General features: G+C 38.8%; 1 protein-coding gene across 4 annotated transcripts in view; it reads left to right on the plus strand.

The window, feature by feature from the left end:
- si:ch211-266o15.1 (zinc finger MYM-type protein 4) overlaps positions 1-13,076 on the plus strand; it is a 39,476-nt gene that overhangs the window by 7,870 nt on the left and 18,530 nt on the right. For all 4 annotated transcript variants that reach the window (XM_053510422.1, XM_053510419.1, XM_053510420.1 and 1 more), the window contains 16 exons: positions 95-274; positions 1,019-1,074; positions 1,231-1,386; positions 3,495-3,567; positions 3,755-4,406; positions 4,569-4,734; positions 7,015-7,221; positions 7,438-7,585; positions 7,698-7,813; positions 8,528-8,791; positions 8,886-9,036; positions 9,986-10,158; positions 10,700-10,844; positions 11,167-11,283; positions 11,364-11,407; positions 11,496-11,640. In XM_053510422.1, coding sequence (XP_053366397.1) covers positions 95-274; positions 1,019-1,074; positions 1,231-1,386; positions 3,495-3,567; positions 3,755-4,406; positions 4,569-4,734; positions 7,015-7,221; positions 7,438-7,585; positions 7,698-7,813; positions 8,528-8,791; positions 8,886-9,036; positions 9,986-10,158; positions 10,700-10,844; positions 11,167-11,283; positions 11,364-11,407; positions 11,496-11,640 — 2,793 coding nt within the window. The remainder of the gene's footprint in view (positions 1-94; positions 275-1,018; positions 1,075-1,230; positions 1,387-3,494; positions 3,568-3,754; positions 4,407-4,568; positions 4,735-7,014; positions 7,222-7,437; positions 7,586-7,697; positions 7,814-8,527; positions 8,792-8,885; positions 9,037-9,985; positions 10,159-10,699; positions 10,845-11,166; positions 11,284-11,363; positions 11,408-11,495; positions 11,641-13,076) is intronic.

The raw sequence follows: 13,076 nt of genomic DNA on the forward strand, positions 1-13,076 counted from the left end.
TTTTTAGTAAACAGAGCTAATCTCGAAACTTTTTGATACCAAAAAGAGTCAGCGGATTCTTTTAAACAGAGCTAATCTCGAAACTTTTTGATAGGTCTCGAGATTCCGAAGTCCGATGTGTCCAAGCCAGTCACGGAGGACGATGAGCTGGACGGGCTTCCCGTTTTCGGAGCGGATGAAGACGACGGTGACCTGGAAAGCAGCTCCTCTCAGAAAGACGATCAGGATGAGAGCGGAAACAGAAGCAGTGAAGAGGCAAAAGAAATCGAAGGAGGTAAGTTGTTGCTTTAAATATGCCTGTAAGATGGTGTAGAAAACCTGATCTATGGCGCTAGAATTATCAGTTATGGTGTTTTTTCTTTAATGGATAACATGATATAGAAGTGTGGAGGGTTTTACCTTTTTGTTGCTTAACGGCGGTTGGAATCAATTATACAGGCAGTCCCCAAATTACGAACGAGTTTAGCAGGTTTGTAAGTTGGATCTGTTCTGCAGTTCGACAATGTAAGTCTCATACGCCTTTGACACAAATACCAATCCCCTAAGTCTCTGTCCCCTTTCCCCACACTGCCATCATGTAACCAAAGATTATACCCGCACCTAAGGAAATGAATTTCACACTTTAACAGTGTTGTCTCTGTGCCTTTAAATCGTTAGAGGTTACAGAAATACAGAACTGCTGGCCGTTTGTATCTGCAAAAACTCGTAACTCGAATGTTCGTAAGTCGGGGACTGCCTGTATTTCCTCCATCTGTAAGTCTCACTCTCCCTTATCTTCCCGGCCTCTTAAAGCCATTTCTTGTTCTATCCTGTCATCTTTTTGATTTCCACGAGGATCGCTTTGCAGCCTCTCTGTAAGCTTATTAAGCTGTAATTGTGGTAAATCAAAGGCACAATGCATTAATTTGGTAAAAAAAAAAAAAATTGGTTTGATTAAGAAAAAAAAAGACACAAGGCATAAAATGCCCTAATTGTTACATAATAAGTTTGTGTATTAATTTTCTCTGGTTTATCACAGGTGAGAGTGTGCATGTCCCTCAGACGGAGGACAGAACCTCACAAAATGTAGACAGCGTAAGTTACACGGTATACCTTATATTTTAGTTTTTTAAAGCTAAATCACAGCATAATCATGTTTAAATTTTAATCATCCATGTCGACATTAGGTGTTTGGGTAAATAATGCAAAGTGTTAATAATATACAGTATGTATATGTATATGTCATCACAGGTTCCAGCTAAAGAAAGAGGAGATGAAGTTATCTATTCTCCTTTAAAAAAAATAAAAGATGAGCCTATAGACGAGGACTACGATAAAGCGCTCATCAGTTCTACAGACTCAGACATCAGTCATGTTAAAGAGGAGCTTGAGAACGGAGATCATGAGGTAAGGATTATTTTAAATGTTAACTACTTTGTGTCCTTTTAATAATTTCCAAATGAAACATAAGTGTAGTAAGTCATCATGTCTTATCTGTTTTTTTTTTTTTAACAGACTCAAATTTAATTGGACAAATTGGCTTAATCAGAAATATTAGGATTATTTTTAGTGCCTGAAATCTGGAACCCATGGGCCTTCCTTGAGCTTCTTAGCCAGGGCTTTAGAACAGCTGCTTTAGTTGCTGCTTGTTTGTGAGTCTCACCGAGTAAAGAGTCTGTTTAATTAAATTGAAGTCAGGTGATTCACTCTGTTCTTTAAAACCATTCCATATCATCGCCTTGGGTCAGTCTCATGGTATACTTTAAACCATTATCCATTCGCACTATGAAGTGCTGTCCTGTCGTTTCGGCACCATTCGACACTTCCGAATTCATCCCCTTGCCTCTGTCAGCAGTCACATCATCAATTAACGGTGACCCAGTTCTACTGGCAGCCATACATTCCTATGCCATAACACTGCCTCCAGTATCACTATATTTGACAGATGATGTGATACCTTGGGGATCATAAGCCCTTCCTTTCCTTCTCCTGTTATAGATACGCATACCTCGTCCAGCGTGGTCTTGACCTGGTTGTGAAGGTTTCTCGTTACAAAGAAAATTATTCTTTGATCATGCGCTTTAGTTTGCCTGTGAACTTCTGCTTTTTAAAGAACAAACCACATGATTGATTTGGCCACTCCTAAAGTCTCTGACAGTATTTTTTGGTGTGTGAAAATGTAGGGACTGTACCAAAACATTGAATGTCTTTGCTAAATAGATAATGGCATATTTTTGTTTAATCCCTTGAATTGAAACTGAAAGTCTACATCGCAATTGCTTGATTTTAAATCCACAGTGGCAATAACATTACAAAGCACAAGCAGAAAACCATGCGACTGACCACTTTAATATTCTCACAAGAGTTTTTATGTGCAGATCACATACTTTACTGTACATTGAATACTTTGTGTCAGCAGTGTAGCTGTTAAACAACTGGAAGCATGACGTGAATGTGACGTCAAGGTGGCCGTTAAAAATAACAATAGCCGCGCACAATGGAGTTTTGCCCTGCTCAGGACAAGTCAGTTTGTGTTTTTCAAGGAGGCACATTCCCATAATCCCCTGGACCTCCTGAGGTGAATCAGTCACGGACATGGTGGGGAACAATTTTCTGATCATTTGAACAAATTTGCATGCGGTCTGGCAGTGTGTATAGGGTTGAGAGATGTGTCACTGAACGTGACTCATGTTCCAGGGGATATAAATTGGTGCACTTAAATTATGGGCATTGGAAATTGTTTAAAAACATGTTTAGTAAGATCTGGATGTGCTCTGGGAAAACAACCATGGACCTATTTTCCCCAAGATGGATTTTTCATCCTCGTAAATCAGGAGGTTGAATCCTGTAGGCAGTAATTGACCGTTATTGAATTCAAATGTACAATCTTCTGCTGTAATTTCACTAACTTTGTCTAAGGTGAAGGATGAGGATCTGTCACTCGTCCGGATTGTTTGGAAAATGATGTCTTTATGCAAATTTATTATTTTAAAAAAGAAAGGAGAAAATCCTGTATTTCACTTCAACTCCAGATGTTTCCAGTATGTATGACCAAGTGTAACCCAGTCTAATGACATACCTGTTCACTTTCCTCTAAACCACTTAAGTGTTACTTCTCAAATTTGGGCCTTCCCATACAGATTTCTGTGGTTTTATAGGATAGATGATCTTTAAGACACATCATTTTAAATGCAGATGTGGACAAAAATTAAGCACTTATTTGCTGATGTCCTGTTCAGTTTATGAGTGGCGTTCTTCGAAGTGAACTTGCCTGGTCCTCAGATACAGACAACATTCTTTGTGTAGGCATTTAGAGTAACAGGTTGGCTGTTAAATACAGGGGAGATGCATAATATTTGCCTGACAAATAATTTTAAATTTGTGACTTAAAGGTCAATTTTTACATTTTGTTTAAAGAATTTATATAGAAAAAAAATTGCAGTTTGACTGAAAGATATTGCTGAATTGTGTTGTTTATTTAAAGTTTTTGTCTTTGGGACTTGATTGTATTTCAGTCATTGGTTCCTCTGGATGAACTGAGGATCAGCTCTGTGTTTTCTGTTAGAGGAAACAGTGATGCCATTTCTGGTGAGTAAGCAGATCTGTAGATTGATGTCCACTTAGCTGAGCACTAAACACAATACGTAATATTGTTTTGCAACCACATAAAGATGCCTTTTTTAGGTAATTACCGGCAGATTGTTAGCATGCGGTGAATATTTTTAATCGTGCCAGACAGTTTACTAAATTCCTGTCTCTGCATTACCTTCCACAGCTCCTGTTGCAGCCCCGCAACCTTCCACATTCACCGCTGTGACTCAGTCAGCCTCAGCAATCAGGCCACCTCCAATAGTCCTGCAGGCTCAAATGCAGCCTCATTTTCAAGCACACCTCCAGCTTCAACCCAAGACTTTAGCCCAGCTTCAACCCCATTTGCAGACTCATCTTCAGGCCCAGCTTCAAACCCATCTCCAACCTCAACTCCAACTCCAAGCACAGCTTCAAGCGCACCTTCAAACCCAGCTCCAACCGCAGCTCCCGCATCAGCTTCAGCCGCAGCTCCAACAGCAACCGCAACTCTCACACCAACTCCAGCCGCAGCTCCCGCACCAACTCCATCCGCAGCTCCCGCATCAACTTCAGCCGCAGACCCCACCACAGCTCCAGACGCAGGCCCAACCCCATCCTCAGGCTCAGCCTGCACACCAGCTCCAGCCGCAGCCCCCTCCCCCTCCCCAGCCGCATCCCCCTCCAGCACCTGTGCGAATCTGCTGCTCGGGCTGCTCTAAGGTCCTTCAGAAAGGTCAAACCGCATTTCAAAAGAAGGGTTCTAATCAGCTGTTCTGCTCCACTGTGTGTCTAACCGGATTCACGCTGCCTCCAGCCCCCATTATCGTCCCAAAGAAAACCTGCCACCTCTGTCTCAAGTGAGTCACATAAGTGTAAGACGGGCGATTTCATTCTCAGCTTTGCCTGATTGCAAAGTCTAGCTTTTGTTTGTCCTGTTTAAGTAAAGGTAGAATTCAAAGGAGCTCTATGCAGCTATATATATGTGATTTCTTTGTTTTTGTTTATTTTTTTTCCTCAAGGGTGATTGGAAATCCTAAAGACTTGATCACAGTTCCAGTTGACTCATCAAACACTTTGAAGGAATTTTGTAGCTTGTCATGTCTGAGCATTTACAAGTCCAGGGTTGAAGGCTTAGTTGAAGAGGACCCCGTTATTAAATGCGCCGTGTGCAGAAATTCCAGTGAGGTAAGCTTCAGCGGGCAAAGTGTCAAAAACGGGTAAACGTTAGGGATGGGAACCACCAGTCATCACCTGATACGAAGATATCATGATACCCAGGTGCCGATTCGATTAGAATTGCGATACTATGTTTTTTTTAATAAATATCCTGATTCGATATTATGATTTTGCAGATTACAACTTTTGAGTATATTAAGACCTCCAAAAAAGGCCCGGATGCTTGAAAAACAAATCCTTAAAAGAACACACTGACATCATAGGGCTGCTGTCATAATTCTTGGGCCCTAATGATATATAAAGCATTAAATAAGACATGAATAAAGAAAAAAAACAAGGCATAATGAGTAGATCATAGGCATAGAATCAACAAGGTAAGTTACAAAACCTTATTACTGGACAGGAACGCACCATGAAGTGACTATGTGATCAGAAGCTAGAAAATGTCTGACCTTGATGATTCTGGTAATTGAAGCAATATTATAAACTTACAGGTACCCTATTCTTTATAAACCAAATTGGTATGTGGGACAATCTATTCTGGGTCATCAGAGCACTGGTGTTTCTGTACGTAAAGTTTTGATTTGTGGGTGAAGTATAGATTTCAGTGGTTCTAAGTATCTTTAGTAAGTGGCCCGTGACGTACATTTCCAAATGGATTTTTACAACAATAATGTTGTAAAAATCCAAATAACTTTACAGATCTTCGTTGTAAAGGGTTAAAACAATGTTTTCCATGCATGTTCAATTAACCATAATCAATTAATAAACATGCACCTGTGGAATGGTCGTTAAGATTTTAACAGCTTACAGCAAGTGGGCATTTAAGGTCACGGTTCTCAAAGCGCAGGACACTAAAGTCTACCGACTGTGAAAAAGAAAGATGCCCAGGGTCCCTGCTTATCTGCGTGAACGTGCATTAGGCATGCTGCAGGGAGGCATGAGGACTGCTGATGTGGCTAGGGCGATAAATCGCCATGTCCGCACCGTGAGACGCCTAAGACGGCGCTACAGGAAGGACGGCTGATCATTCTCGCAGTATTAGACCACGTGTAACAACACCTGCACAGGATCGGTACATCCGAATATCACACCTGCCTGACAGGTACAGGATGGCCACAACAACTGCCCGAGTCACACCAGGAACACACAATCCCTCCATCAGTGCTCAGACTGTCCGCAATAGGCAGTCCATGAGGAGGAGATGCACTGCAGTACTTCAAGCAGCTGGTGGCCACACCAGATACTGACTGGTACTTTTGATTTTGAGCCTCCCTTCATTCAGGGACACATTGGGAAACATTTTTAGTTTATGTCTTATGGTGTTGACTCTTTTAGTGTTCATACAAATATTTACACATTACGTTTACTGAAAGTAAAAACAGTTCAATTAGAAGACGTTTCTTTTTTTGCTGAGTGTGTATATATATATAACTAATACATTGGAATTGGCAGATGACTCATTTTAAGATGAAATAAGTAAGGATGAGGGTTCTTCAGTGGAAAGATACCACCTTGTATCCATTCCTTCTCCACTGTTATTCTGCTTCCTGTTATCTGGCCATTCAGTTGGTTTAGGAGAAAGACTGGTCAGGTGTTTTCTGCTGCTGATCTAATGCTGTGGAACTCAGCATTAGGACCTATTCATCGCTGCTATTCTATCAATAGGGTAAAATTTACAGCCTGTGTTCTCCAACGACATTTCATTTTACGTGTACACAAGCTATACAGAGGAACGGCAATAAAAACTCACTTTACATGAACGGATGCAGGTAGAGTTTTATACACTAGAGGTCCATGTTTTGATGTCTTGTCCCAGTTGCTTGTGAATGCTCCAGGTTAAATTAACTGCAAATTTCTCCTGGGAAATTAAACCATAAACTCATTCTTTAATGTGCTCCCAGCAAGTGTCTGTCCCCGGATATATATATAAAATTTTTAAAGAATTTATTCAAGCAGGCAGGCTTTTTTTAAATTATTATTATTATTATTATTATTATCGTGCTCATCAATACTTTCAATCTAAAATACTTGACTAAAAGATGTAGGGGAATCTATTTTTTTTCCCGCAAATTGGTATGTGGGACAATATATTCTGGGTCATCAGAGCACTGGTGTTTCTGTACGTAAAGTTTTGATTTGTGTGTGAAGTATAGACTTTAGTGGTTCTAAGTATCTTTAGTAAGTGGCCCGTGACGTACGTTTCCAATCCTATTTCAGATCCTGCAATAGTGAAGAACAGTGTGCGGCCTTTTATTCCTATTAACTAACATTCTCTTTCTTTGTCAGATTCAACACGAAGTGAATCACCAGGGCGTTCTGCACCGTCTCTGCAGTGACGAATGCTTTTCGCGTTTCCGCTCTTCTAAAAGGCTGTCCATGAGCTGCTGCGAGAGCTGCGGCAACTGCACCGTCACGGGCAACTATCACCTCGTTCAGGTCGAGGACACTATTAAGAAATTCTGCAGCCCAGCCTGCATCAGCACTTTTAAACAGGTTAGCACTGCTGATTTGCATTCTTCTCATTCTGTAGTTTAAATTAGTTTTGTACGTCTTGACTTAACATGGCAGGCAAGTTTGCAACTCGTGCACACAGTAGTTTGTGTATCGTAGCCAACCTGCCTTTGTTGAGGAACCTAATCAAATATGGGGGGGGGGGGGGGTGCGTAATGCAGCCATAAATGCCTAATTTTGAGTACATTTTGCTTGCAGAAAAGTGGTAAGAGGGTCCACTGCCCCTGTTGTCAAGATCTGAAAGCTATGGACCAAATGCTGGAAGGTACAAACGCACAGGGAGTAATAGAGTTCTTCTGCTCCGCCAGATGTGTAGCTAACAGCCAGGCGTCCTGCACTTTGTCAGGTAGGTCAGATTCTGTATTCACTTGGACCTATTTGTACTTTTGTATCATATTCGTCCCTGGTAAAAAAAAAAAAATTGCATACATGATTTCAGTACATTGTGTTTAACGCAGGTGCTTCATTCCCGTGCACGAACTGCCAGAAGTTAGCTGTGCCTCAGTATCATCTGGCTATGCCTGACGGATCCATTCGGAACTTCTGCTCATACGAATGTGTCGGCAGATTCCAGGTAATTCACATAAAGCAGAATAATTTGTTAGTATAACTTAGACTAGTTTTAAGAAGTCTTAAGTAAATGTATAATAAGCCCATATTGACGATGTCTGTTTCATATGTGATATAGATGGCATGTACAAAGGGAGTTCAATTCCAACTGGGACGTGTGGTGATAAGTCTTGTGCTGCATGTTTCGAGCAAAGTACAGTGATGAGATTCTTAGCCGCAGTAAAACATTCAAATGTTTTACAGGAGGCTAAATGTTAATAAATGACGATCCAGGCTAAGGTGGCGTAGAGCCCACTGCAGTCATTTCGTTCAGTGGAGCGTCTATTCCTTGAAAATTTACAGAAATCTTGTTGCTGACTTGCAGAAAAGATACACCTGTCTGTGGGAACTGTACACACAATCAGAACCACTTGCAAGTTACAGGAATTGGTCTGGACGTTATTGCCACATCCATTTTCAGCCATTTAGACATGTTTGGCCCATTAAAGGAGTTCCTGGGAGGCCGGCGTGTCAGACATGAATCAGGCAGGCGTGCTGAGAAAACAGTAGATGCAAATGGGTTTAGTGCAGATTCCAAATTATGTCGTTTTGCTTTATTAATCATAGCAGTAGTAAGTCCAAGTTTTTAAGCATAAAGTATGATAATATATTGTTTTGATATTAATATTCAAAACATATCTGGGTATTTTCTAAAATCTCTGTATAAATCTTCTTTTAGGAGAGGCTGCACAGGACCGTTCAGATGAACGGAGGATCCTTTCACGGTCCCAACACCGGCATCCATCCTCCCGTACCTCATCGTTCATCTGCCGAAGGATACAACCCAGCTCCTAATGCAGTGCCTGCTTCCAATCAGAACACCATCCTGCCGTACGTGCCTGCTTCTCGACAGCAGCAGCCAGAAGCTCTCGTTCCCGTCAAACTGACCTGCAAGCAGTGTCAGAAGCAGTTCGTCTGTAAACCCGAGATCCTACAGTTTAAGGTATAGATTGGGCAACAAGCGACGTGGTAGTTTTGTTATTCTTACTGAATATGTTTTGAATTAACCGACTTGGCTTCCCGGTTTTGTCTGTCAGAATCACGTGGGCTTCTTCTGCTCACGACTTTGTTGCAACACGTATAAGAGAGAAAGGGATGTCAAAGCAGTGTGCGAGTACTGCAAAGAGGAGAAGGTGGCCAAGGAGGTTGTCGTCTACGAGAAACAGCCGCGGACTTTCTGTTGTGAAGGTCAGGTCCAACTCTATCTTCCTTTACAGTCTAATCCAATGTGATTGGATTTCGGGACATCACCTTATTGAATCTACAGAATTGGTGGGGGGTTTTATTAAACCTGAAGTTAAATCAAATTAAATATATTTAGAAAAACTAATTAAATTGATAAATAATAATAAAGTCATAGCTTTTTTAAAAATAAAGAATGATGTTCAATTGAAAGCATGCATTGGAATAGATTTTAACAGGATATATTTTTGTTATTTAAATATGTATATTTAATTACACCTTTTTAATTATTTACTGTTTTATGAACATTATTTTTGTGTTGTACTGCAATAAAAAAGTAACTATATTGTTCTTCACTTTATGTTTTGATTTTTGCTATAAATTATGCCCCGGAATGTCTTCAGTTTGTATAAATAGAAAAATAAAAACAACAATAAATGTTAAATCCCGTGCACTAAATATAATGAATAAATACATGTTGGTGGTACAACATTAATGCTTTACAAATATTATTACGATTATTACAATTAATTCAGTGCAGTTTTATTTATTTATTATTATTATTATTGATAAATATTAACTAGGTATGAGTCATTAAATTAAGAGTTTGTTACATCATTTGGATACTTTTTATTTAATGATTTGGTTTTATTTGTGCATCTCATTTCGTTTATTTTTATTAATTTTGTTCACTCAGAATAAAATAAAATATCATTAAAATATTATTTTAAACTATTCGAATAGATGAAATGAGTAGATGTATTTCACATTGATGACCCCGGTTCAATTTTCTATCCTGTGGTTTAGACATCTGTAATCATAATAGTGGTTCAGAAATGTAGGGATTATTCATATACTGTGTAACTATTTTAGATTTCTTTTTTTTTTTAGATGTATTGATATTTACAGTTTACTCTTCCAAAAGATGTTGATATTTGTTGTTTCTCTCATACAGGCTGCAAACTGCTCTACAAGCACAATTATACCAAGCAGCATGGGGGTCAGTGCAGGGTTTGTGCTTACTGCTGCAATATCACCCACAAAGCCATCCAGAATCACTTCGGGGGCAAACTGGAGGAGTTCTGCTCGGAGGAGTGCATGTCTCTCCACACCGTTCTTTTCTACGAGGTCAGAGATAGAGAGAGAAATAGATAGATAGATACTTTATTGATCCAATTTCAAAATATTTGACAAAGTATTATGTCAGAAATAAAAACATGACTGAGTATACTGATATGGAAAACTAATCAGGGCGGAGCAGTGAACAGAAGTAGACTTAACTGTGTGAAAGGGTGCAGAAATGTTCTTCAGTATGAAATCCAACCCAAAAGTATGACATCACTATATGTTGAGTTGTTGTCATTTATTTTTTTTTTCTTGATGACTTAATAAGGAGGAATAATAAAAATCTTTTACTAAATATACCAAAAAATTGCATCTCATGTAATAAGGTATTGTCCCATTTTACAGTGGTAAAGATTTAGTAGAAACATTTTTAATGTTATAATTACAGATGTTTGTTAATATAATCTTTAAATTACTCAGATTTATAGTCTTTATCTTCAACACAACAAGAAAAGTTCCTTGTATAGCATGTATTTGGCAATATGAAATCTTTACGGTCGTACACGTTTTTTCATTCACACCTCCTGCTTGTTTCTGTCAATAGATGGGAAAGTGTCACGCTTGTAGGAATCAGGGACCACTTAAGGAGAGCATCAGATGGGACGAAACGGTCCGACACTTCTGCAACCTGCAGTGTTTGTTTCATTTTTGCTCCAAGAACGTCATCCCTGATCAACCAAATAGCAACGGTATGGCCCCGGGGGAAATGCTAGAAAACAATTCCTTATGCATTTCTACCCTCTTTTCATTAAAATGCCAGGATCTATGGATGTACTTAAAATACCCATGCGCTTATAAGCCGTGTGGCTTGTTATTTATGAATTAAAACAATTGGAAAAGTGATATAAACTAGGAAAACAACAGGTTGAGCAGCAGTGTTATTAAAGTTGATTATTTTTCAATAACAGCCCATCCCAACATGTTTTAGTCTTCTTCTTTACCAAAGGTTTTTTTTTACAATACTAACTTGTATTGTCACAGAAGTGATTTTATTCTCTTATCTACAACCAGGAATCAACACTGCTGCCACCACAGCTCAAGCTCCATTATCTCTCTCGAAAGACATGCCTGTAATCGGTGGTGTTGTATCATTGGCCTCTGCATTAGCTGGCAACACTGCACTCACAGGTAACGCCTGCTCCTGTTAATGCATTATATTAAATAGAACTTTTCAAGAAGATGAATAACCCTAACAATATTATTCACAGGAGCGCTGCCTACCTCAAACGCCAGCTCGAAAATCATCGGCGATGTGAGTACAATCTACAACACAGGCTTTTGGTGAGGATTGTTGTTTGTGCTCTTAGATTCTGATAACTCTTACTGTGTATGTTTCTTAGGCAAGCACCCAAACAGATGCTTCTGTCAACGGAGATCCTCAGCAGCGACGGATGTTGAAGAACAAAGCCGTCATGTGTAAACCTATCAACGATGAGCGAAGCATCCAGTGTGACCTTGAGCCTCCAAAACTACTCTCTGAAACAGGTTTGTTTCTGTTAAAGATGCATCTATCGCTACACTGAATCCAAAAATTAGGGGTGGAAATAATCATTTACCTCTTAATATGATATTATCTCAATACTTTGCTGCTTAACCGATATTACATATTTCCTAGGTTTTGTTACTATTTTAAACTTTAAGTTTAATAATTAATTAAATGTTGCCCGTTTCTTATAACTTTGGGTTACTTACTTTAAAACCAAGCTCAGCTTTTAAACAAGACAAACTTACTTCAAATACAAAAGTTTTAACATTTATCTCAAAATTTAAATGGGCATAAAAAACCCTAAATTTTTACTAAGCAACACGTATCTCTGTCATTTGCTGTAATTAATATTTCTGAACAAACCTGTTAAATAATTCACTCCGACCACACGGGGTAAAAATGTGTTAATAGTTCAGAGTGCGCCACTTGTAGAATTATAAAGAAACGGTGTAAATACACGAGTGTGTGCGGCTTCTAACGTGTGCACGTGGGGGTTTCAACACAAGCTTTTTGTCTAATTAGAGCTTGAGACTGGTGTAAGCCTGTATAATGAATAGATCTGGGACTAATTTGCACACAGAATTTGGAGAAAAATGAGGCTTTTAACACATGCGACTATAATGACATATAAATGTGTTGCCGTCACTCAGAAGCTCAGTACAGAATGATTATATCTGAGGCAGATGATTGGTTGTTCGCTAACCGGTCACGGCCAATCAAACTGAAAACCAGCCGTCCTGTGTGGTAGGAACAGATTATTTGCTATGTTTGTTTAGAATTGTAACAAAATCTAAAAAAAAGATAATTAAATTGAATTGCAATACAAATCTAATCAGTATCTTGGTATCGTGATAATATTGTAATAGTCGGTCTCTGGCGATTACCATCCCTAATTCCTGGGTTTACTTACATGTCTTTTGTCTGTGATTGTTCTCTTACTTTAAACTAATTATAGGTAAAAATAGGTCAGGTTAATTCATTACATCTTTTTGTATTTTCCCATCTGTGATACTTTTCAAGAATGTTCAATAAGAACACTTTACCATATAAACAATTCTATATGTTTTTTTTCACATTTGTATGGTTTATTTGGGTTGACCACTATAAAAGTGGCTGTAAATGAGCTGTTACTGTTTAATTGATTTGTTTATTATTTTTTATGAATCTGTAATTTCAATTATAGCCAGAGCAATATATTGAATAATAAACATCATTTAAGCATATTAAAAAATTCAATCACGGTTTAATATTTGTTTTTAATCATCATCCAACAGATGATTAGAGGAAACGTAGATAAAACCTAGAGGGAGATCAAGAATAGAAATTGGAATAGGAAGCCGAGTCCAGGTTTTAAAGCTGAGTCTTGGCAAACTTTCTCTCCTTTAAGCATACTGAGGGATTATGAGCTATTAAAAAATCAACAGACTTAATCTCA

This window comes from Clarias gariepinus, chromosome 13 (assembly GCF_024256425.1).
Source record: "Clarias gariepinus isolate MV-2021 ecotype Netherlands chromosome 13, CGAR_prim_01v2, whole genome shotgun sequence".
In the NCBI taxonomy this organism is placed as follows: domain Eukaryota; kingdom Metazoa; phylum Chordata; class Actinopteri; order Siluriformes; family Clariidae; genus Clarias; species Clarias gariepinus.